This window comes from Melozone crissalis, unplaced genomic scaffold (genome assembly GCF_028551555.1).
Source record: "Melozone crissalis strain CALT ecotype California unplaced genomic scaffold, PUWL_Pcris_2 ptg000059l_1, whole genome shotgun sequence".
NCBI classification, from domain to species: Eukaryota; Metazoa; Chordata; class Aves; order Passeriformes; family Passerellidae; genus Melozone; species Melozone crissalis.
The window spans coordinates 1,302,191-1,328,080 of NW_026535837.1; the positions used below are offsets into that span (position 1 = coordinate 1,302,191).

General features: G+C 44.0%; 1 protein-coding gene across 1 annotated transcript; it reads left to right on the plus strand.

The window, feature by feature from the left end:
• The first annotated feature begins 3,953 nt into the window (after window positions 1–3,953).
• PROSER2 (proline and serine rich 2) lies at window positions 3,954–25,875 on the plus strand. Its single transcript, XM_054287551.1, has 4 exons — window positions 3,954–4,005; window positions 13,131–13,345; window positions 23,155–23,407; window positions 24,282–25,875. Exons 2-4 carry the CDS (start codon window positions 13,211–13,213, stop codon window positions 25,277–25,279), a joined length of 1,386 nt encoding a protein of 461 aa, XP_054143526.1. The 5' UTR covers window positions 3,954–4,005; window positions 13,131–13,210; the 3' UTR covers window positions 25,280–25,875.
• Window positions 25,876–25,890: the final 15 nt, after the last annotated feature.

The following is a 25,890-nucleotide window of genomic DNA, read 5'->3' on the forward strand; positions in this document are numbered from 1 at the left end:
TCACCACCCAGTTTGGTGTCATCAGCAAACTTGGGGAGGGAGCTTTCAATCTTGGCTTGTTTGGTTTAAGCTGTTTCACTACACCAACCTGCCTGACCACAAAACTAAAGCCACAGAGCTGGCAAGAGGGAGGCAGCAGTGACATCTGGGCTGGGATATTTGACTGCTACTGAGTCACAGGCAAAGCCCCAAGTTTTGGTGGCTGTAAGTTTATCTCATTGCTTGGAAATGCATTCTGGCAGCTGGGCACTGAAAAGCAAGCTGTGACTGTCACTGCTGGGACACTGAGGCTTTCCTTTGGCTCTGGCTGTAAGTGCCAAGCCAAAAAAAGGAAGTGGTCAATCAAGGGGAAAAGTTGTATGAATCAGTCCTGGAGCACATTTCATGAGGGATTACTGATTGTAAACAATAATAGTGACCTGCTGTTGGTACAGTACTTTGTACAACAAGCCATGCTCTTGTCTGGAGGTTTCCTATGGCCACTCTTATGCAAATAACAAGTCATGATAATACCATGTTTATCACAACACTAAGTCAACCATAATGACTGTAAATGTAACCTGACCTTCACTTTGGCTAAACCCTATTTCTTTCATGGTTATCTCATATCTCAGTACATATTTATTTCCCTATTTTGTCTATCTGTTGCCTGTTCTTTTACTTTTCATACAGTGCCTCACACAAGAGGCTCTGAACTTTAACCATGGGGCTTTCTAAGCCTATTGAAATTCAAGTAAAAACCAGATAGCTTCCCATCAGTCTGTTTTCTTTCTACCAATTCTTATCAAATCCAGGACACATACAGAGAAAAATAAAAGACAGACCCAAAATGAAAACTGTGAAAAAAGTCCAAAGCAGGTGAATAAGATCCTCTTTGATCACAGTTGCTCAGTTCAGTGTGTCTGCTCTCAGCTATTTCCAGTAGCAAATACAATAAGCACATTCTGTGAGAAGAACCCCAAATTTTGGCCTGTAACACGAGGCAAAGGAGTCAGATTGGCAAGAGGAGTTTTATGAGCACGGGCTTGTTCTTGTGGCTCTGTTTTGGGCAGCATTAGCAGCGTGGTGACACTGCCAGCTGCATGTGTCACCCTCCACTGAGGCTGCAGCATGATAGAAGAAATTAGAAACGCACATAAAATTCTGTTTTGCTACATTAAGTAGCAACCAGAAATGTCAGTATCGCATGTTAATTAATGATTAATGCTGGAGGAAGGAGATGCATACCTGACATGTTTTTGAACTGGTATAACGAGTTTTTACCGGGCAGAGGAGGGAAGTTCTCTATAATACACAGTAATGGGCTGTGTACTTGGAACTGTGCTCCATAAATTTCCCCACCTTCAGGACAGAATGTGTCAACACACAGCTGGTCTCCTAGAATAAACTCAGTGCCAGGACTAGTAATCAGTAATGCTGAAGAACGAGGAAAGAGGGGAAAAAAACATACAAATGATGATCAAAAGGACAAAAACTCTTTTGGACTCACCTGGGGTAGAAAAATGTTGACAGGGTACATTTTTAATCTGAGACTACACCTGATATTACAAGGTGATGACAGTAAATCAAAAAATAAAGAAAATAACACTGTGGAGCTGATAAAGCCCTGTAACTGTAAAATCTTCCTCAGAATGATGTCCTACTTAGTAAGGAGAACTTCAGCTCAGGAAGGTTGAATTAGCATATAATACATGGCAAAAATAATACATTGAAGTTATCTAACATTATCAAAGCACTCTCCCTCTGTGTATTGATGTTCCCACACTGGAAGTCTGTAAAGTACATGCTTGCCTTTAAGTCTATTCTTGAATTAAATGTTCCCTGAACAGAGATGCTCTCCTTAGCTGGAGAGTCCATGCTGTATGCAATAGACACCACTCCCACTTTGCTCCTTGCTGAAACAAGGAGCTTTCCTCTCCTGTGCTCTTGTGTAACAGTTGTTACACAGGACAGGCATATGATCCTGCACCAAGCTGTTGCCAGAGCCAAGAATAAAAGAGAAAGATGGGATTCATTTAGCCTAACATCAGCAAGCTCTAAACTGGGCCCCCAGTCAAGAGAGACACTCAGGACTCTGGTCAGGCTTCGCCACTACAACCACTAGAGACAGGTTTCCTCACAATGGGATTTGTCCAGCCTCTCTTCAACTGATGGAAAGTGTCTCTCTCTCTTGGCTGTAGAATGACCAAACAGCTTAGATTAGATATCAGCTTTAACATAACCAGAAATTACATAACTAAAGTCTTAATCATTTGATTTCCTCCTGGACGCTGCTCCTGTAGCTTTGGAGAACACTTGGAAAAAGAAGTTACAGAGTGGGAATGGTCTTACCTGTCAGCCCTCACTGACCCACATTGTACAGCTCCCCCTTCCCTGTTCTGTAACTCCATTTGTTTGGGTAGGGCCACATCTTTTTGAAACCTTTCCATCTTCCACACTTTGAGGTACTTCTTGCGTTAGGAATATTGCAGCCACCACAGCATGGGTGAAAAATAATGATTTCTGAAAGCAGCTTGAAATTTTTACAGTGTAATATAAGTCAAACTGGTAATTTGCTGGCTGCCGTAGCCTTGCACAATGAAGAAGGGAGAGGACACAATCACCTGATAAACACCTGTGACTGTGACAATATATTAGTAATAAATAAGAATACAAATAGGCAATATTTGTTATTGAGCTCTTAAGTATATGGGTGGCACAGATTAACAAGGCATGTAAACCTTTTCCCCACTGAGGAGGCAGACTCAGGCAGTTGTGACAGTATTTTCTCTTTTACCATTTCCCAGTAGTTTAGTGGAGGGACAAGCCCCTCATACGCCAGATCCAACACAATTTATGCCTCACAGAATCATAGAACAGGTTGGAAGGAAACCTTGAAGATCATCCAGTTCCGACTCCCTGCAACAGGCAGGGACACCTTCAACTAGACCAGGTTGCTCAGAGCCCCATTCAGCCTGTCCTTGAACACTTCCAGGGATGGGACATCCACAACAGCCTGTCCTTGAACGCTTCCAGGGATGGGACATCCACAACAGCCTGTCCTTGAACACTTCCAGGGATGGGACATCCACAACAGCCTGTCCTTGAACGCTTCCAGGGATGGGACATCCACAACAGCCTGTCCTTGAACGCTTCCAGGGATGGGACATCCACGACTTCCCTGGGCATGATCGGGGCAGGTTTCACCTCAGGGTTTTCTGAGGCAGCCAAAGGTGTCACTGTCCCCTCTCTCACTGTGCCCGCCATGGCTCTCTGCCCTCAAAGGGGGGCTGTGGGGACTCATGTCCCCCACACAGTGGAAGGACACAGAATCAGTCAGGTCACAAGGGAGGAAGCACAGGACTTTGTCCAGACAGTTCTGGAACATCTCCGGTGAGGGAGACTCCACACCCTCTCTGGGCAACCTGTTCCAGTGCTTGGTCACTGCATAGGACAGAAATTCTTCCTCATGTTCAGGTGGAAGTTCTGGCCATCAGTTTGTGCCCTTTGTCCTCTTGTCCTACTGGGTGGCACTCCCGAGCAGAGCCCGATCCATCCTCTGACACGCTCCCTTTAGATACTGATAGACATTGATGAGGTCCCATCTCAGTCACCTCTTCCCGAGGCGGACCAGGCCCATCTCTCTCTTTCCTCACAAATGAGATTCTCCAGACCCTTGACAAACTTCGTAGCTCCAACACACTGGGCTCCGCTCCAGGGACAGCGCAGCCCCTCAGCCCCGGCCGCACCGCAGTCGCCTTTCGGCAGGGCAGACTCCCTTCCCTCCCTCACGCCCTGCCCCGAGCGCCGGGACAAAGGCGGCGGTCCCGCCCGGGCGAGGCGGAGCCGGGCCGGGCTGAGCCACCGCCCGGCCGCTTTATCCGCCCGCCGTGGGTGGCGGCCGGCGCAGTGCGCATGAGTTCGGGGCGGCAGCTCGGCGGAGCCCGCGGCGCTGTTCGACCACCTGCCTGTCCTCCACCGGGGCTCGTTCCGCCCTCGGCAGGGAGAGGTGCGGACCCAAAGCCGGTGAGTACCGCCCTTTCTCGGGGGTCTCCCCTGGCCCTGCGCGGGCCCCCGGCTGAGGGGTCTTCGCTCTCCCGGGCTCGTTCCCGCGGTCGCTGGCGTGAGGGGGCGAGCTCGCCCCGCTCCGTTCCGCCTGTCCCCCGTTCGGTCTCGCTGCGGGGAGAGGCCGCGGAGCTGTGCGCCCCTGCCTGCCCGCCACGGCAAGGGTTCGGCGTTGCTCTTATTACTCACTAATGGATTTTTAATTATTCTTCTCTCCTGTTCCAAGAGCAGCGGCGGCCGGTGCTCCGTGCGCTGCGCGGGCTCTGGGCGGGACCGGGGACAGGGACCGGCACAGCCCCGCAGAGAGCTTTGGGCTTGGGTTGGTTTTGGTACATTGGTGGGGAAGAGAAAAACTATCAGCGAACTGCTGTCCTGCCGTGTATGAGGCTTGGCTTCCCACTACCGAGCTGTTAAGAATTTTTTACCCCTGTGGATTTCTTGTTCTTCCCCAGCATGACGTAAAATTTGCTTCTGCATATTGGCAACTTTAAGAAAATATGTTTTAGTAAAGGTTTCATACCGGTAGAACTTTGATGTGTACTGTTCCTGCCTGACTGAGGGTGATGAGGAACAGCTGCCTTGTGCCTCCTGTTTGCTTTCCGAGTGTCTGCAATTTAGGGTTTCCATTGGAAAAGCTGTTTGTGCAAACAGTGGCAGATTCTAGTTCAGGATACTTTTTCCCCCTTCCTCCTGTCAGGTGCCTTTTCCATCCGGAGCTGGTAAGCATGAGAAGGCTGGTGCTTCTTGAGATCTTAATCTGAGGTGGTTCGGGTGAAGTTTAGTGCGTGTAAAAAGAAAGCACAGCCTTAAAAACACTCCTGGGATTTTCAGTAATCCAGGATCTCAAGGGCATGTTTCCTGAATAGTTTTTGTTTTAGTGTGGCAGCGGGAGGAGGTTGCTGGAAGTGTGGAGCTCTCTTGTGCTTGGTCCTGTGCATGGGTGTAGCAAGAGATGATTCCTGTGGTAACAAGCATGCAGATGAAATAGGAAGGAAATAAGACAGCCTCTTCTGAAATTTTCCAAACATCTTCCAAGGATTTTAAGCTGTAGCAAGTACCAGAAATGTAACAGCTACTTCCTTTCCCCTCCCTTTTTATGAAAGACTTCTTTCTAAACCCTAAAGCATAAGTCTTAGCTTTAAAAGCTTTTGCAATTTCTGGCTTATGCTAATAAAAAGGTATTATTTTAAGACTTTGATACAGATCCTTGACTAATGCAGCATTGTAGATAGCCTTCGTTGTACAGGCACTACTTTAACACATTATGATTTGGCTTTTCTCCTTCCTTTACAGGAATTACTGTTGTATAAGGGGGGGAACTGATGTTTAAACAATAAAAGGGTAAAAAAAGTTGTTGCTTGCTTGAGTCTCTAAGAAATGAAGATATTATTTATTTCTCAGAAGTGGAATAGATTTTCCCAGCAGTGTCCTTCTTATCAAGGATTTGTTTGGGGGTTTTACTATAGGGGGTGAATGAGTAGAATGAAGTTTTATGACGAGAAGTGCAAGTAATGCCTGGCATTAGGAAGGAGCAGGGAGATTTCTATATTGCATCTCTGTTTTGTCAGTAGTAAAACTCCTCTCATCCTGTTAGTTATAACTGCTTTTTCTCTGCATGCCTCTGAGAGAAATATTAACCAAGAGTGCTGGCAGACGGATTGCTGGTTGGATATAGTGACTGGAACAACTCAACTCCTGAGCAGTTGACAAGTCTCAGGCTGACTGACCTTCTGAAATACTGGAGCATGAAAATAAATGAGCATATGAATGTGGCTTTCAAAGCCAGCCAGACAGGCTGTTACTGTTACCAAATCCTCCCTCCTCCTTTTTTTTTTTTTTTTAATTAAAAAATAAAAGCAAGTGATTTTAATTTCCAGTATAAGTAACTGCTTAAATATATTCTTTTCAATTGGGTGTGTATGGATGATACCAAGTAAAGTCCAGGGCCAAGACTCTACTGCCCTTTTTTTTACCAGTGCTGTTTTCAGCTTTGTTTACCTTGGGCAGGCAGACCTTTATGTACTTACATAGGAATGAAATGTCCAAAATTAGTTAATTTTTAAAGTAAACACCCATGCTTTGTGCTTCAGACGTTCTCTGCTTTCTTCCCCACACCAGCACAGCAGTCACAAAAACAAACACAGGAGAGCAGCATAAAATCTACTTGTGAGACTGTGACAGAGCAGAACTGGGGCTGAAAATTGTCTTGCTATCCTTAAATACTGTGTAAAACAGGATTTGGCTCACCATTGCCATGAGTGTAGCAGCAGTTACATAATGAAACTCTAAACCCCAGCAATGCTGCACCTGTAACAAGACAGAAGTTGACTAATTACAGAGGCGTCTGTGCCTGAAATTGTTTATGTACACTTCATGGTTCTAAAGTGTTGGCTGTCACAGATAGCACCACCCTGATGTTAACAGGGGAGCTTTAAAAAGAGTAACTTGAAAAGAATGGGACTCTTTCCTTGTTGAAATTTGCATGAGGCAAATTGAAGTCAGAGCAGAGCTCAGCCATCTCCTGGATGTGTTTAAAGCCCCATGCAGGACTGGAGAGGCAGCTCTGGGTATCACATGAAGTCCTCCCACTGAGCAGCTGCTGGTCATCAAATCTCGCCTGGAGAGTCCCAGTGAGAGCCTTAGCACTGCCCTTAGGTAAGACCTTCATCTACAGAAAGGTGACTGCTTGTCACTGGCTGGAGTTTTATTTTTAGTTGGGGCAGGAAGTGATGCTGTCACTGAAAATGAGTGGGAAATGGGAGCACTTCAGGGATCTTTGGTGCTTTAATCCACAATGTTGTGTAGGAGCCTTTGCCACTGGCCTTCATTTCGGGCAACAAGGTTCTGCTGATGCTGGTGCTGATGTAGTGAACTGGGAACAGAGTTTATTTGCAAGGGAAAAGGCAAAGATGTGTGGGCACATCTTTTCCCATCCTGAGGGAAAAGTGTATCATCAAATCCTGCCCTGGTATCCCACTGCCTTGGAAGAAGGAGCATTTCCCAAACACTGCAGAGAGCAGTATGAGGTAGTGCTGAGCTGTGCTCTTGTGCTGCCTTGGTTGGATGTAACCAAGTCTCTGAACCATAGGGTCTCAGAACAGTGAAAAGGATGGTCTGGAAAATCAAGAAATACCAGTTAAGAATGAAGCACAGTATGGATTCCTCATTTTCTGGTATCATCAGGCTTAGATTAATGTGGTCAAAGGTGTGACCTTAGGCATTGTTTCTGAGCAAAGCATGATTTGGAGAATTCAGTGTAGTAAATGAATTATTACTTGGGTGATGAAAATGTTGGTTTGTGATTGTTTCCTTTGTTTTTAAGTGGTTGCTACACTTAATTTGAGATCCAATTCACGGAACCATTTAAGCATGTGATGGAATGTCCTAGTGAAGTCAGACAGATTTCAGTTTTACTGAATTGATGCCTTGCCCATCTAGTTCTTTCAAAAATGTATGTACACAGGATTAGTTATTTCACTGTTGGCAGCTCTCACAAATTCTGCTGCGAGTTGTATGAATGACATTCAGTGTGTTTCTTGAGGCTCCAACTTCCACATTTAGAGGACTGAGAGAATCTTTGTTCTTAGCTCCAAAACTAACAGATTTTGTAGCTCCCCAGCCTGTAAAGGAAAGTTTGAATTGTCACAAGTGTGCCACAGAAACCAGAAAGTTTAAAACAAAATATTGGGGTTACAAACATTGAATTCTGGGAGACTTGCATGGTTTTTGTCACTCTGATTACTTTGATGTAGTTGCATATCTGTCATGGGCTGCCATGAGAGCCCCCTGAGGTCACACTTGGCTAAACATTGTTCAGTCCCACTTGTCACCTGTTCTGCAAATCAATATTGATGCCCAAGGAAGTGTCTATGAAAATGCTGTTGGCCTGGGTGTCATTTAGTAGACCTTACTGGCATGGATTCTTCATGTGTGTATTTTTTTTTTTTGTTCCTTTTCCATTAATGGTCAGCATTTCTATTTGGGCATACTGTAGTGACAGTCCCCCTCTAAACAAGGACAGGAATGTTTCTGGGTTACTGGATGTTATATAGCCATGACTGTTTTCAACACATGGGATTTTTCATGAGCAGATCAAAACTGTGAATCATACTCCGTGTTATCACAAGCTTCTACACTTATGGAGAAGAAAAGTCAGAATTTACCCATGTTGGCCAGTTTTGGTTTACTTCTGTTTTGTTTTGTTTCTTTCTGTAAGAACAGCTTATTAATTTACTGTCTGATTCTGTGGGATTTTTACGTGTTCAGCAAAACCTCATCAGTTTATCCTGTGTGCTCCTGGAATCAGTCAACTTGCCTGTGAGCTTTGGCCTCTGTAGGCAGTGCTGTTACTTAGTCTATTCTTATCTATTCTTTTACCAGAAAGCTTCACTCTTACTGTATATCACAAGAGTGGGGTTACCCCTAAAGCTCAAGGATTTACTCAGTATTTCACATCCTGAAGGAGGTCAGGAGAATTCACTTGCTGGTAGCCCTGTTCAGAAGGAGATGTGTCCACCAGAACTAACCATCAGTTAGTTTGGAGGAGTTTGGAGCAGCAGTGGCTCAGTGAAGACATGTCAGTGCCAGCTGCTTTTGTTCAGCTCTGGTGTTGTACAGCTGGTTCACAGGTATGTTGCAGGAGCACTTCACACAAGGCAAAATCCAGGAGGTTATTAGACACAAATACCTGACCTGTTTTGGGCAGCCCTGTGGTCTCCTGACCACAGCATGCAGGAATCTGAATGAATCCCTGCTCTCCTTTGCCTTGTTTTACTGCTCTGCTGCCAGCTGAGGCTGAGAAAGGTCTCCAGTCTGCTCCTGTGCCATCATTTTTATAAAACCCATCCCATGGTAACACTTCTAATGACCACAGAGTGTTTCTAGATGTTTTTTTTCCAAGTGCTTAACTCTCCAAACTCAGCCAGCACCATGGAGTGCAAGGTGACTGACAGTGTGTGCATTGCTGTGTCTGTGCACAGCTGACAGATTAAACCAGCCCTGAGGTTCACTGGCCACTTCTTCTGTTTCAGTTGAGTCACCGAGAAAGAGTTGGTTAAGAACAAAGCAGAAGTCTGTGTGATGCTCAGAGTGCAATGAGGCTTAGAAATCTATCTTCAGAAATGTTTCATGCAGAGAGTGTTCTAGAAATTGTATGTAGGGTGAAAGGGACAGGCTGATCTTGTGCCCTTTTAAAAAATGCATGATAATTTTCTAAAAATTGTCAACTCACCTTAAGTATATTGTGCAGTTAATGGCCTGGTGCTGTCTGCTGACTCTTGGCTCCTGGCTTATTAGCAGTTGATTTTTAGCATTTAAATGTCTTGCACTTTTGTGGGATTGATCTTTTTGCCTATTAAGCTAGTCTTCAAACAGGATTGTTAATAAAAAATTCTTTCAATCTCCTGCTACTATAGAAACAGTCCCTTGTAAATGCTAACATTGAGCTTTAGTGAAGAAGTAACCTTAGTCAGCAAAACTGTAAAAATATCCTTTTTGAAAGGACAGACCACACCTTATCTTTGATGGGAACTTAATACATTCTCTCTGAATTATTTGCCTCTGTCAAAGCAAAATTAAATCTTTGGAGGTGAAATTCAGTGCTGACTTCAGAATCTTTCAATTTCCTCCTTCTACTCTCTGAAAAACACGTATGGTATGTGACTTGTATTGTTTCAAATATCTCATGAAAGCTATCTCTAGTGTAACCAAGAAGTAATCACTTCAGATGATAGAATCACATCTGCCCTAAGATGCATTTCTGGTTTAATATCTGGGATCCTCTCTCCAAATAGTACAGTTCCTGTCACACTTCTGTGCTCCTGTGTCAAGATCTGATATTTTTTTATTATTAATCCCTAATGGTACAGGCACACATCACTTAAGCCAAGCTAAAAAATACCCAGCTACACTGACTGAACAACAAATCCCATTGTGAGCAACTTTCATATTTAATGCATCTCTGAAGGTCAGGAGGAACAGCTGCCTGTTGTCCTGCTGTTCCTTCTCTCTGAGCAAGCTTACCTTAATTTTGAACCCTGCTTGTTCCCTTGGCAATCCTACTGAAACTGGGGGGTCTGGAAATTCACTAGATCCTTGACTATTTCTATCTGAAACTTATAAAGTCTTTCCTTTAATAGAGATGACATACAGAGGGTGAAGGGACTTTAGTGTTAAGCATGGTTAGGAGAGGAATTGGTCTGTAAAACATTGCAGCAGTGCTGGGCAGCCTCACATCAGCTCTGGCTGCTCTAGGCACTGTACAAAGGTGCAGGAGTTTCTCAAAGCATAAAGAACACAGCAAAGGGGAGAAGAAATAATGTATATGAGTAGATTATGATTTTATTGACATGTACCTTTGTGGTAAAGGTGATGTAAAAGGTAGAAGGGGAAAAATCTTCCCCCACACCTTTTCTGCAGGCTCACAGAGCATTGCACAGCTCTCCAGCTTTTCTGAAATGAGTAAAAGTCCCAAAGAAGCCAGAGCTTCTAACACAAAAGCAGGGCCAGTGCTGTAGTGTTTGATACTGGCTCTTGTGTGGGTGGCTCTCTGAACCAGTTGCACTCAGAGCCTTTAGCCATTGTTCAGGAGCTTTGTGAAACCTCTGAACTGCAGCTCCAGAATGAGTAATGGGAGCTTGCTGGGAGCAGAAGTATTTGTTGTTATTTATAATCTGTGGCTTTAATGTTTGTTGTTGCTGAATCTGGGTGTTCCTGCTGTCCTGAATGCAGATAGCCTACCATGAACTTAGTCCTGCTTAAACTGAGGTATTGCTGTTAAAGAAAGCAGAAAAATACTATTAAATACTTCTCCCTCAAAATCTGGGCCTCTTGATTTGTTTCATGGTAACATCAATTAATATCTTCTCCTGGTTAGTCTTTAAATGTGGGTTTTACTTGTGATATCTATTGTAATCTGCAGCAGTGACCTCTCATAATACAGTCCATAAAATGTTCATAGTTTTGAGTGTAGTTCTAGAAATCTCACAGTTGTCTATAGCATTTCTGAGGGACTGAACAAACATGGCGTGTTCAGTTTATGTTGGGGACACCTGGATAAAAAACTTGATGCTGCAACTTAAAATTGCTGAAGAGGAATAACATTTGCCATATGTTGAATGTCAGTGGAAGTACTCACCTCTTGCTGGTCTCTTATCCATCTGAAATAAACATCACCTTGACAATCACAGGATGGAATCTGAAGTCAGTGGGAATTTCCTGTCAATTTCAGCGGTGTCAAGATCCTCTGATAGACCTGCCTTCTAAAAATTAATGTATATTTGTTGAAGTGTAGGATTTCAGAGGAGTCAAGATTTTCACTGATAATGTTGGCTTCCAAAAATTCCATATATTTTCTTGTGTGGATGTGCTTGTGTGTGGCTTTTCAGCACCACGGGGTTTGCGGTAGATGGAGCTGCTGCTGTTTTCCTGTTTAGCTTTCTGCAGCAGCCAAAGGTGCAGCAGCTGCCCCAGTGCTCCTGTGCCTGCCTATCCTGAGGGTTTCAAAACCAGAACCATGAGCATCTCTGGGCATCACTTAAAGCCCATTATCCTGAGCATGCATAATTGATAACTAAAGTTCTTAATAGAAAAAAAAGAATGTTCTTTTTGTGTAAAAGTAAGGCTAAATTTGATCGTTTGACCCAATGCTCATAAGAAGGGCTATGAGATGTTTTTGCTGTGGTTGTGGCTGTGCTTCCAAGGCTGGCTGGACTGCAGCCTGGCTGCATTGTGTGGGAGCTCTCCCACAGGACACGCCGGTGCTGCGGCACAGGGGAGGCACCTCTGGTAATGTCATCGCCTCTCCTGGGAGGAGGGATCAGCGGGATGGAATTGTTGCTCGCTATTGGCAGATGTTATCTCACTGCTATGAAACACTAATCAGCTTACCAGAAGGCTCTGGTTTCTCAGCCCTCAGCCCACAGCTGTGGGGAGCAAGGAGAAGTAATCCGATTGAATTGGAAATGCGGGCTTGACTTTGCTTCTCGTGTCGCCTTCTGTGCCATAATAAAGGGAGAAGCACTTGGGAAGCAGGAGCATCTCATTTAATTTGTGCAGTGTCAGGGGAGTGGTGTCCATTTCCCAGCTGGCTGCATTTGGCACCTCGGAGCCAGCTGTTTTGAGGGATGTGTCACTGCTGGCCACGGGTCACAGGCAGGCTGGGTGCAAGGATGGACTGTTAGCAAGCGAGGCAATTTCTCATTGCAAAGGGTGCTTTAATGTATTGCAGCCAGAAATGAGCTAGGTTCTATGTTTTGCCTACCCCTGCTCATGCTGTTAGTGCACTAAGATGACTTTTGTGTTTGTGTCCTTGAGAATCAAAGTAAAACTTCTGCCAGAGTGTTTTGGGAGATGATGACAATTCAGAGGTTTTGCAGAACTGGGCACTGGGAAAGCTGAAAAAACTGGGGACTTTTCCTCTAGTGAGTGCTGGTGCATATGTCTGTTTCAGTAAGTGTCTTCCAAATGTACAAGTACTGTTTCTTCATGGCTGAGTGAAATAAAAGCTCTTGATGCTTTAAAACACAATTTGTAATGCGTTGATGCAAAAATGGCACCAAGTTCTGCTCGTGGGTCTCTCACCAGAAGCAGGTGGCATAGAGCTGCTTCAGTAGCACGAGTTAACTCAGCAGTGTTAGGAAATGAATGGGGTTCTGTTTCCCTCATGTGATCCCATAAATAGAATTCTTGTTTAAAACCAAATAAAGATAAAAGTACTTGAGCTGTGCCAGTTGGTATCTCAGTCAGTGGGATTTTATTACTGTTAATGATGTGCCATAATGGAAAACACAAACTGAATTTGTAGGACAAGGATATATGCAGGATCCTTGCTTCCAACTGTCCACAGACATCTGGTTTGGAAGCACAAGAGATGGGGTACAGAACCTTTCTATGTTGAATTTTAGTCATCTTTTTGAACAAAACCAGTGTTTTAAAAGAGGCCCATAAAGCAGTAGACGTGTTTCAGGACATAAAGATATGCCCTTCATTAACTTGTGTGGGATTTTTTTTACCATTTATTTTCCATTCCTTTTCAGGTGCTTTAAGCAGCAGATTTAACCCCATGCCACATTGTTCTCTGTTTCCAGACATGAATAATGCGAGCAGCCCCACGTAACACACCCATGGCATCTGTGCTGCGTCGGCATCCAGTGGTCAAGAAGGTGTGATGCCTAGGAATCTCCTGGTGGATCCTCCTGAAATGGCATCTGAAACCTCTCCAGAGCACACTCATGGGAGCATGGAAAGGGCTGGCAATGGGGAGAACCATGGCAGCCAAGCTAGGTGCAGGAATCTTGCCTTGGTAAGTGTTTAATGAGCCTTGTGCTTAGTGATACAGATTACATTAATAGCTCTGTCCCACATCACACCATTTTTGTGTTATTAAGATTGATTTCTGCCATTTCTAATCCTGAGTGGTTGCTGGTGTTGTCTCGGTTGTTAAACTCAAAGGGCAGAAATAACTTCTCAGCTTTGGAGTAACAGCTTGTTGTTCTGTTGTTGTTGTTGTTATTCTGGTCTGATTGTCTCTGAGTGCTTCTCTCCAGCCCTTCCTCCCAGAGAACCAGGAATGGCAGTAAGGGCTGCTCTGCCCTCGCTTTCTTGAACACCTCATAAAGAAACTTAAGGATAGTGATGGTTCTACACACTGCCTTTGCTTAATCTCTTTGTTGACACTCCTGAATAAAGGTCTCAGCTTATTCCACCTTAATTAGATGAGTAACAAATATGTCACCATAAACAAAGCTGTGCTTGCATTAGTGACTATGAGTGTGTGGCCATTTCAGTCGTGAGTGAGTAACTGAGGGAGTAGGATGCACTTCTGCATTCTTCCCAATTAGCAGGGTGAATCAGGAGTGAACTCAACAGTACACTGTGTACTGACAGGCTAAGCCTAGAAAGTGCAGGTATGGTTCCTTCCATACTTTTTTTATCATCCCAACCATTTGAAAAACATCAATTTTTAATTGAGGAAAGAGCACACTGGTAAACACACTTGCTTGGGAATCTAAATCTCTGTCTTGCCTTATATATGGAATTAGGCTTTTTGTCTCCTTCCTTCTGCCCTCCCTGATAGTTTCCTTTTAATGTGGTAGTTTTCTGTGAAAAAGTGGCAAAACCTGTATTTATCTGTATACCTCAGACACACTCATGGTTTTGTGCTACTTTGTGAGCTTTCTGGCACCTGGAGGCAATTCAAATGCAGGCTCTTTTTTGTTGTTTCTACTGAAAATACTTACTGTTAGTATGACACTGTATCCTTCAGCTTGTGTTGCTAGTTAAAACACAAAACAAGTGTGATGAAATTTAGTTCCTTAACTGTTTCTGATCTGTTCTAGAAAAAAGTTGTGAAGGCTCAGGGTGGGAGAGGTTAAGTACATCATTTAGGCTCAGGAAGTTAGTGTATGTTGTTTGTTTCCTAAAAGCTGGTTGAATTTTAGAGAATTACAGTGGAAGTAGTACTTTGCTAGAGAATTACAACTTAATTTTACACAGAATTGTAAGTTAATTTTGCTTATTACTCTACCACTAGTTTCCAGGTTAACAGGTAATAGTCAATCAGATTTCCTTGGGTTTTATTCTTAGCAAGCATGAAACTAGACATTTGAAAAAATCAGTATTAAATAACAAAACCATGTATAAATCAGTCTGTACAGTCTCATTGTAGGTCTGCTGTGTCAGAAAATGACATCAATTCCCTTAGTCCAAGATCCTAGATCCTGCCATGTGATAACCCATGTGATGATGCATCAGCTAGAACTGGAATCCCTTCCTACTCTGTAATGCAGTAATTTATAGATGGAGTAAAAGTTAGCTGCAGGCTTAGGCAATTCCCATCAGACCTGGGAATTAGCAGTTCACGGAGCCTTTGTGAGCTGCTTCATTTGTCTTCAGTTTGTGCATGAAGACAGTGAATTGTGTACTGACAAATTTGATTGGGATGCCGCAGATCCCTTTATGATTTTATTTCCAGCAGTGTAGTAGGTGGCATGTCCAATAAGGCTGGCAGCTGGCATGTGTGGAGTAACAGGCTGGACAACATGACCTCTTAAATACAGGCATGATTTCAGTTTCTGAGTTTGAGAAGGGGTCTGTGTTAAACTGAACATGAAGGAGATTCTGCTTAATTGCTGGAACATGCTCCTGGAGAAATTATCTTCTTGCTTCAGTAGTTTTGTTATGAAAGTTTAGATGATGCAGAAGCTTTGATGGCCTAATGAGAAGAAAGGGTAGACAACTTTGTGTAGACAAAGAATTTCTCTTATGCCAGTTCTGAGAAAGGTGGAGATGTTTTTTGAGGCACACTGGACCTTCACTAAACCCTGAAACAGAAGCAACTAAAGACCCAACTGCCTCTTCATTTATCACTTTCCTGGGCCTGTTCTCCTAGAGACATGGCAAGAAAGGTCAGGGTTGGCTTTGATATTTTGGGTTTTTGTAATGGCATTGCAAAGGAAAGAAGTGTGACAGTGCTTCTTGTGACAGGCCCATAGTGCTGCAGGTTTCTTCCTACTTGATTGTTAAAAACACCAGGCTCTTAAGCTTCTCAGTGTCAGACTGCAGTAGTTACTAAATATAACCTTTGTATTGCATCTGTGGAATTCAAACAAACCCAGGGATGTGATAATGGGGACAAACACTTGGACTGGCTTTAGCCTTTGCTGACTGCTCACAGCTGGTTTGGCTGACTCCTGGCTGCTCCTGCATCCTGTGTGTCTGTGCTGGCACTGCTTGCTGGGAGCTGCTTGTCAGTTTAGGAATGACCAGGAGATGGACATCAATTGCCATGTGCTGAAAAGGTCTTAAAATTCTGTATGTGGGATCCCTCCCAGTCAGCTGTTGTCACTTCAGTTTAATTTTGCCAGATTTCTCAGCTTCTCTTACCTATATAGTGATGCTTCCAGTTATCTTTGACAACTGCCTCTAAGGCCTCTAAGCCAATTTTTTTTTTTAATGGAAAGCAAGATGCTGCCTTGATTTCATGAGTATTTCCATAGAAATTACAGATGTTCAGGTCTGGACTTACTCTGCCAAACATCTCACAGCAATTTGAGTTGAGATGGGAGAAATGTATGCCTTGATATCTTCATCTCACATGAACGTTAGTAGCCATAAAAGCTGTTATATATGGGGAATAATTTGCACATATATTTTGGTTTCTTTGTTAAAAGATGTATCCATACATCTGCTTGAGAGAAGTGTATTCTCTCAATGCTGGAATCAGTTGCACTTACCCAAGGGTGAGGGCAAACAAAAACACTCCTAAAACACTCTGTTCTTGGCAATTCAACTTCCAAAACCCAGTCAGTAATGCACTGCCAGACATGTGTATAAGAATTAACTTGCCATGAAATACAGTTGCAGCAATTTAGGGACACCTAATTCAAAGCTAAGACTAGGTCTTGGGTTTTTTTGGAAGCAATTTGCCTTGTTGCATTGACTGAATAGGCACAGACCAGCTTCTTAAAGCCAGTCCTTCTCTCAGTGCTTGTCTCTGGTAATTGGACTGGGTATCTGTTCTCAGCCATGAGTAACTGCTTTAGTTTCTGAGTGTGAATGATGTGCTAGGACAGTTGTGCTACCTGTGAGAGCCATGGCAGAGGTGCTGCTTGTACCTGAAGTGAGCTGTGCTAATTGGAACTGCACTAATAATGTGCACTAAGCTGTGGCAGTGCCTCAGATCTGTTGCTACAACTTCAGTACTTCACCTTCTGTATCTGAGCATGTTTTACTGAGTGGTGGCTTTGAGGGATAGTGAGTTCTTGTTATTCTTGGTGGATCACACTGTGTTTTATATATTTTTTTTTTTTTTGCCTTTGGATCAGACAGATCCTTGCTTAATGCCACAGTTCACCTCCACTCTTTTTGGGGCAGTGGTGGCCTCCAGAATTTGTTCAAGTGGCTATTTCATTTGATCACTAATCAAATGGCTTAAACTGGGAGAGGCCATGACTCTGAAGAGATTTTGCTTGTTCTGATTGTTATTTCTTCAAACAAGCTTCCTCTCTGGCTCTAGCAAGACTTCATAGCCAGTCACTGGAGATGGTTTGTCACCCCTGGGTCCCTTGTGTAGTACAGGTGACATTCTGAGCATAGACATGAGGAGCAGCTGTGCTGTGAGTAGTCTGAGCTGGCTCAGTGCTTTGTTTCACACCCTCAGCCATTTAACTCAGGGGTGACCTGGTTGTTTTGTAGTTATGGTGTCTCTTGTAGCCTAAACATTTGTTGTTATGATCTTTATCCTTTTTGGATCAGTACAGGTAATTCAGATGCAACAGACCTGGCATTCTGGTGCACCATGTTGGTATCTCTTTGCCTCAGCCTCCCTGAAGAGAATCCATTGGGAATCCAGTGTGGATTTAGGGGTTCTGGAAAAGGACAGATCATGTGTCTTTAGCCCACTACCAGCTTTTTTCCTCACAATTTCAGTGAGTCTTGTGATGCTGAGCTGCACTTGAGGTACATTGAAGGCAATGTCCTGAGAAAGACTCCTGTTGTATAGTTGGTTTTTTCCCCCTTGACACTGGTACTCCACAGGATTTACTGTACTGCAAGACCGTTCACCGTGTCCAAGGGCTTTGCCAAATAACAATGCACAAAAAATGAGAAGAATTCTTGACTGTTTGCTTTGTATGGCTGCAGCTGCCTTGGGGCAGGTGGAAGCCATTCCTGACAGGGTGTGGAGGGAGCTATGCTGTGCTTCAGCCACTTTAGGCTGGTGTTAGTATGAGCTGGAAGCAGTGTGCCTTGGGAAAATGGGAGCCTGACTCCTAGCAAGGAATGATCTTGCTGGAAAATGTGCCAGTGAGAATGCAGATCCTGAAGGCAGTTTGGGCTCTGTACACAAACTGTATCATTGTGCTTCAAAGCAGGATCTGGTAGCTAGAGATTTTTGTAGGAGGTGGGCAAATCTGCTTTTTAAACCTTGCTGATAGACATTCCTAGACTTCCAGAGTGTTTTCTGTGTATATTCTGCTACTTTTTACAGAATACTTGCATTAAAGTTTGTTATGTGAAAGTTAACTTGTCTCACCTTCAGTGAATGTAGAGATTTGTTGTAATTATATGGGTGGTCAACTTTTTATATATTAAAATACCCTCACTGACATAAGGCTGCATCTGCCCACCCCCCATTCATTCTCCCCTGTTTTCATGTAACATGCTCCATTATTTGAGCCTTCCTGTGCAGCCAGGCTCACAGCACTCCGTGCTTTGTTCTGGACTCTGTCCAGCTTGGCTGCATCCTTTCCAAAGTTCAGCAACTGAGTCTGAACTCTGTGTTCCGAATGAGGATGTGCTGTCATGTCATCACCCTGGTTAATATATCCCAGAATGGGATCTGCATCCCTCAACAGCAGATTTTTTTCCCTCTTTATGGCACTTAAACTGACAAACTCACAGATTGCACAGGTACCTTGCAGTAACTTCATCTCAGCATCATTTTTTTTGAGGACTGTGTCATAAAGGTTTCAAATCAAGGTATGTGACATCTTGTGCTTGTACCTATTGGTCAGGTCAAGAACCCTCTCTTGAGAAATGAGCTTGGTGTGAAATTACTTGATGTTTTTATAAAAATTTAGTGGCTTTTGCCTGAAGTGGCTCCCCATTTTTCTCAATGTTGTTCTAACAATTTCTTTTTCCCTTTAATTTCTATAGGCTGATCAGGCTAATTTTGTTTATCAAAGAGACGTCTTCAGAGTTTAAGTAGATATTCAGCTTGCTTTCTTTAAAAGTAGGTTAGGAGTAATTTAGTCAGTTTATGACTTTAGCTCATCTAATTTATCTTTTAAGTACTTGTGGATAATTTGTTTCCTCACTTAGGACCTATTGATTATATGCTTTGCTGCCTCTCATGAAGCACACAGTACAATTATCCTCATAAACTGAAGAAAACAACACTCAATATTATAGTCTTCTTCACCAAATGGAATGGTATTATCCAAACCATCAGATAGTGGGTTGTAGAGGAAGCACTTTTTGACACAGCACACAATTACACTCTGGAACTCCCTGCCACAGAATGCTGTGCATGCCAGTCATTTCCATGGCTCAAACAATAAGACAAATTCATGCTAGAAAAGCTCATTAAGGGCTATTAAATACACAGATGCCAATGCATCTGGGAAATCTTTAAGCCATGTGTTGCTGGAAACTGGAAGGATTTGGGAGAAGAAAAATATACCCATAAAATATACAGCAACACCTCGCACACCCTCCTGTGTGTTCATGGCTGCTGGAGGCTGCTGAGCTAAATGGGATTTTGGTGTGATCCTGTGTAGTAGCTCATGTTCTCAGCTGTAACTCACATGCTTCCAGCTGCAGTAACAGCACTACAATCCATTCCATTTCCCGTTCCTGGAAATCCGGTCAGAGGTGCTTGACTTCTTCTGTGCTAAAGCTTTTGTGTGTGTTCTGGTCCAGTCCCTGCACGCAGGGCTTTCCTTTTCCCCCCTTCTGACAAGCAGAACTGCCTTGTTACTCACAGACTGTGGCCCAAGTGGTGCTGCAAGGCCTTTGTACTGCACCTTAGAATGGTTTGCTCCCTTCATGGTTCTTTTCAGAAGCACCCAGTCACTTCTTTCTCATGGAATTGTCTGTTAATTCTTCAGTGCTGTCAAGTGATTGATAAATCAGTTGAATCTGCCATTCTCCTGGTATTTTGCTAACTGAAGTGTGGTTCCTTAGCAGGTTTTAAAGATTTTTTTTAAGCACTGCAAATGCCTTGGGATTTCCTGTGGTTTTCTGTTTCTGTCAAAGCTGTGCTGGTCTTAGGATTTTAGATCTGGATGTGATGTTCAGGATTTCTTCAAACGTGTATGAAAAATTGTGGGCCTCTGGATATTAAGTCATTGTATTGAACATGTAGGAAAGGAATCAATTAATCTTTTCTATGAAATAAATCCTAATCCTATTCTTCTTTTCTTTCTCTTATTTCTTTATTTTTCCTCTTTTATACCAAACAGTGTTTTAACAGACTCTTTCCTGTTTGGCGTAAGCAGGAAATGTTTGGCTGCAGAGAGATCTAAAATATTAATGCCAGCTGAGCATACTCAGCTATTTCAGCTGTTTTCATCCCAAATTTCTTCTGTCTGAGCAGTCCTTTTAATCCTCCTAATTTAATGTAATTTAAAGCTGAAGCACAATATTCAAGTTTCAAATTCAGGCTGTCTTTTGACAGTGAGTTTAAAGTTTGTAGTGCTAGGTGTATGTGAAATTTAGTTTAGGGGGATGTGTTTGTGTATCAAGAGTAGGGAGCAGATGGAAACTGTGAGGTGAACTCAAGTAGCTGAAAAGACTTTTCGTCTCTTAAAAAGCACAGCTTCATTAAGAAAAAAGGAGGCCTGGAAAACCAGCCTGGAAAGAATATTAACTGTTCCAGTAGTTGGAATATATGGAAAATTGCAAATAGACTGGGTAGCCTTAGTTAAAACTGGCACCTTTAAGTTACAAAAATTCCTCCCATCTTTCTGAAGGCTTTGCTATAGTACAAGTAGTACAGGTGGGAATAAAGCAAGTCACTGCTTGCTTTACATCTCTGAGCTCCTTTGGTTTGACCAGCCTGAGTAGGTTTTTTTTTCCACTGTGATTTTGTGTCTAAAATGGGATTGTTTCCTTGGCTGGCAAACTGAAACATATCTGGCCTGAGGGAGTTTCTATCCAGACTGGATGCCAGTGCAGTGCCCTCACCTAACACTGCCTGTTCTCCAGAGCTGTTGGCTTTGGTTTTGTTGTTTGTTTTGTTTTGTTTTTTCTGATGAAATGTGACATTGATCATCGTGAAGGGAGACTGCATGGGGAAACAGATTGAAGTGCTAACAGAGATGAAATTGGCCTTTCACCTCTTGGTGTGCTATTTATTACAAATGTGTTTGCAAAGGGATGGTTACTCAATTTAGGTCCTTTACCTAAAGGGACACAGCAAGATCCATAAGAGATGGTTAAATCAGGCAAAACTCTCCTGCAAGTCTTACCTGTCATGGAGAAATGTTCAGCCTTGCAGCACAGAAAAGGATGCGAGGAAGTGCATTGGGAAGTCTTTGCTTCCTTGCTTTATTCCTTGCTCAGCTCTTGATGAAACAAGTTAAACTGATGTGGGAGCAGATTTTTTAAGTGCACACACTAATTCCTGTACCACACTCTGGATCTGTTGTCTCTGTGAACTTCTCAAACACAACCCTTCTTCTTTTCCTTTGCCTTGGAAGTGTGGCTCTTGCAATGAGCTCACCCTCAGCAAAGGCTCCTGGAGTCCTGCTCAGCTCCAGCTCAGGGCTGCCCAGCCAGGGCTCCTTTCCTGTCATTCTCTCCCTGCTAGACATAGCAGCCCTGTGAGTATTTGGGTGGGGAAGGAAGGAGATTGCAACATCCATTAAGGAAAAAAAAAACCACACACACAAAAAAACAAAAAAGGAAGGCTTGTCTGTCTCTTGCTTTTCAAGTGCAGCTGTAAAACTTTCCTTGGCCTTTGAAACCTGCCCTGTGGTGGGTGCGAGCTGAGGACTACGTCAGCCTTTGAAGTTCATCTTTTAAACCAGCACTGGCAAATGGCATCCAAATTTTAGCTTTTGTAGCAGTTTTGCTGCAAGTTGGAATAAGTTACTTATTCTGACAGTGCACTGTGGATATTAAGACTAAATTAGAAATAACCACACCTCTGTGCATCTTTCCCTCCCACCAAATGTACCATTGGCCACACAGGCGAAGAGCCTCAAACCATTTATTTTCTCATCTGTAACATTCTGAGTGCTTGGAGATCAGCTGCCACGGGGTACAATGCAGCACATTGTATTTCTTAATCTATAGGCATTGTTTTGGTACAGAGCTATGTCATTCTTATTCTTAGTGCTGAGAATGGGGATAAAAGCTTTGTTTGTGCAAGGAGTTAACAGGTAGAGCTGCACACAGGTTTTTTTAGTCTAATCTAATGTAAGATGATCTGAACAGGCATGGTGAGTTTGAAGCAAGTTGTGCTGCCCTAGCAAGAACGTGCTACCTCTTGAATATTTGTACTGCATACCTTTATGTATTTACCTCCATTCTCCCAGCCCTGCACTGAGAAGGAGCCTTTTTACCCTGTCTGCACGTGCAGTGAGGTGTCCTTGGCACTTCTTGTTGAGTTACTCACAGCAAAGTTTCCAGTATATGCTTGGCAGGGGAGAAATTCAATCCAGAAAAGGGAAAACCTCACTTGATTTTCAACAATATATACTTGCATTCCAGAACTTACACAGGGCTCTTGGGAAATGTCTTTCCTGTATCCATTGTCTTAATGCAGTGCCTTTCTTAATCATTCTTTGTCATCTCCAAGCTTCTGGAAAAGTGAGTGTTTCCCAGGGTGGAGGGAAAAGAGAGCATTGCTGCCCAGCTTCACAGAGTGATAATGTGGTAATCAAGTTAATTAATAGCAGTGACTCAGAAAATGAAGACTGGATAATCCAAGTGATTATTTATCACTTCTGTGGTCTACAGGATTATTTCCTGCTGAAGAAAATAGCCCAAGGCACAGTACTGCTAGGGACAGGTCTTCATATTTGTTCTTGGGTTTTCCTTTCTGTAACTCAAAGGGAAATCTTTAGAAGCCCTCTCCCTCCTTACTGCTACCTGTTTGTAATCTCTTATGTACCTCTGGATAATTTATAGTTTGTAGTGCCAGAGACACTTCTCAGCTCCAGCATTGCTTCTAGAAGTTAAGTCACCCTTTGGGATTGAGCAAAAAGGGAATCAGCCCATTTCTGGGGCTGTCCTGAGTGCACCTTTCCCTCTCATGTTGTTCCCCAAGCCTTGTCCCTGAATCTGACACAGAACACAGTTTGCCCCAGTTTGGAAATCAGAAGAAGGCATCCTAACCCCTGCAAAGGCACAGGTGTGTGTAGGGATTTTTATTTTGGCTTGCCTTTTTTTTTTTTTTTTTTTTTAGTAGCTCTTATGACTTTTACGATCTTTTAGTAATTTGCTCTGTACAACTCAAATGAAGATTTCTTTGCTAAACTAAAGGATGTAATACCAATTGCTGCTGGTTTGGTTTTTAAAATTTTTTTGTCCTCTAGCATTGTAATGTCAAAATGTCTCTTTGGGAAGGTGTCAATCTTGGTTTGTTTTCTTTGTTCCCCATAGGATGATGAAAGTTTGAAATACTTAACTCATGAAGAGCAGGATGTTCTCATGTTCTTTGAGGAAACCATAGATGCCTTAGAAGATGACTTGGAGGAGATGGCCCTGCGTGACAGTGGCATCCACTGTCAGTCCCCAAGGTCAACAGAGGAAAATGTGTCCAGTCATTCAGAGACTGAAGATATCATTGACTTGGTGCAGTCGACACCTGAGGGCAGTGACCATGAGGGCCCTTCCAGCAGAGACACAGAACCAGGTAATTGGGGTTTCTTGTGGGTGTGGGTTTTCCCTTTGATCCAGCCCTGACCTATTCCAGTTCTCTGTAAAAACTGCTTAACAAATTCTGTACCCCCCTTACTACCTCAAGATAAATTTGTTACTCATAAGGAGCTCTAAAGACTGTGATTTTAATTTGCCTTGGGGTTTTTGAAATTCTTGCTGCTACTGCAACTTTTTTTGTAATTTTTCCTTTTCCCTGATGGGGGTCACGCATCTGGTGAAGTTGTTGGGTTGCTGTCTCAATCCTCTGCCTGGGACTGAGTTGTCACTGTTGTGCACGGTCATTGCAACAAGGCAGACTGTATTCACCAACCTGCTCATGCTCTGCTCTTCCCCAAGACTTTTTAAGATTTTTCCCAGGAGTTTTAAGATAGCAGATTGTTTTCAGTGTTACTCTGTGTGGCGCTGAATGGAGTACGATCCTATCAGTGAGTTTGTGACAAGGTAGCATATGGCACGTTGTTTCTGTCACCCCTAGAGTGTGTGCTCTCTGTGTTTGGACAATGAATCTATCAGTGGGACATAATTTGTCCTCTCCTGGCTGTTTTATCAAAAAATAAGAACTGCAAAACTCTTATGGAAGAGCAGCCATTGAAGCAGAGTGAAGCAACACAGACTGTGAGTGAAAGGCAGAGAGGGCTGGGATAGTGACACATTGCAAACGTGGTGATTTGAGCTATGGCATTGCCTAAGAGATGCCATTGCTGGGACTTCTCTTAGAGTTTCTTCTGGCTCTGTGGGCTGAGGCTGAGTTAGAAAGGCAGGGAGGGGGAGAAATGCTGAAAGAAGCATTTTAGCTTGCATTCTGCTGTGTGAAGAGTTAATGACATCTCTGCTGCTTTGCCTTTTAGTGTTGGATGCGCCTGGGAGAGCCGAGAGCCCTCAGCCGGCTGTACCTGCTGACCTTCCTCCACACCCCCCTGCACCACCCCCAGCGGTGTCCGAGAGCCTTCCTCTTCCTCCTCCCCCCCCTGCTCCAGTGCAGCACCCGAAGCTGCTCCGTTCCGTGCCCACTCCTCTCATCGTGGCCCAGCAGATGTCGGAGCAGCAGCAGGGGGAGAGCCGGGCGCGCTTCCCCGGCGCCCTCGGTGCAGGGAACCCCGACAGGAGGAAAGCCCCGGTGGCCAACGGTGAGCATTGCCCAGCGGCCAAGCACCCTCCTGCCCCCGCCCCCAAGCTGCCCCGCTTCCCGAGCAACATCAACATAACAAACGTCGGCGGCAGGGAGTTCAGCGAGACCATTTCCAAAGCGGCGGTGAACGTGCAGGAGCGGCGGGCTCAGGTGCTGGCCAACATCAATGGGGGGGGAGCTCTTCTGGCAGCTGAGCTGGAGGAGAGGCTGCACAAAAACGATTTCTTGTCACGGAACAGAAGTTCTTCCCTTCGGGATCTCTCCTCTGAGCAAACTCGCTACGAAGCCCTGACAAAACTCGGCCTAGTTAAGGGGAAGCCAGCTCAGGACCAAGTGGACCATGCCCCCAGCACTCAGCAGCCTGATGTGCAGCCCAAGCAGCCAGAGGCTGTTACCAATGGATACCAAAACATCAATGAGATTTTAAAAAGTGAGCCCAGCCCTTTCCTTCCCATGGGCAAAACTGTAACAATCAGACCAGAGGTGGCTCTTGCCACTAACAAAGTCAGCAGCCCACAGCAGAGCACAGAAAAAAGTTGCAATGATTATAAACAAGCTGGTGTAAGCCTGGACATGAGGAGGAGGTCGGGGTCTCTGCCCAGGCCTCCAGGGTTTCGATCCCAAGGGATAACGGTGAAGTTTTCCGGCCGTGGCTCCACTGAAGAAGCCAGGAGAGAGGCACTCAGGAAGCTGGGACTGCTGAAAGAGACTGCCTAACGTGGATGGCAATGTTGTGGCAGCAGGGGGAAAGTCATAGCATGGCTTTGTGCTGGAACACTCCCAGCAGGATTGGGATCAAGTGGATGGGAAGAAAAAAGGGAAAGTTCTCTGCTTCAGGCAAGCCAGGAAGGTATTGGACACTGTGGAATGGCCACTTGTGTTTATCCCAGGACTGGCACCACGTAGGGCCATGAACAGCAGTGGGGTTTGGCTCTCCTTCCTGCAGAGAAACTCATCTGTTGCTCTTTGTGACTGAGAGGAATTTTATTTAATTAATGCTGGACTGTAGCAGGCAGCATCTCGTTAATGAAGTGTACAGTGCAGTATTGTTGTACATAGCAAACTGAACAGCAAATCATGCTTTTGCTCTTTCTGAAGCCAAAACAAAGAGCTCCATCTGTCCTGCCTACATGTCTGTCTGTCTGTCCATGGGAGCTCGAGATAATGTCACAGCTGAAATTTCTGACAGTGTGTGACACCCTCCTGTGACTTTTTGTTGTCTGTGTTATCTGGCTTGGCTTCTTTCCCTGCCAGAAGTGGAGTCTTCTGCTCCCTCCCTCTCCCCTTGACTCAGAACCGTGCCCAGGATGGTTTCAGCCCCGACCTTC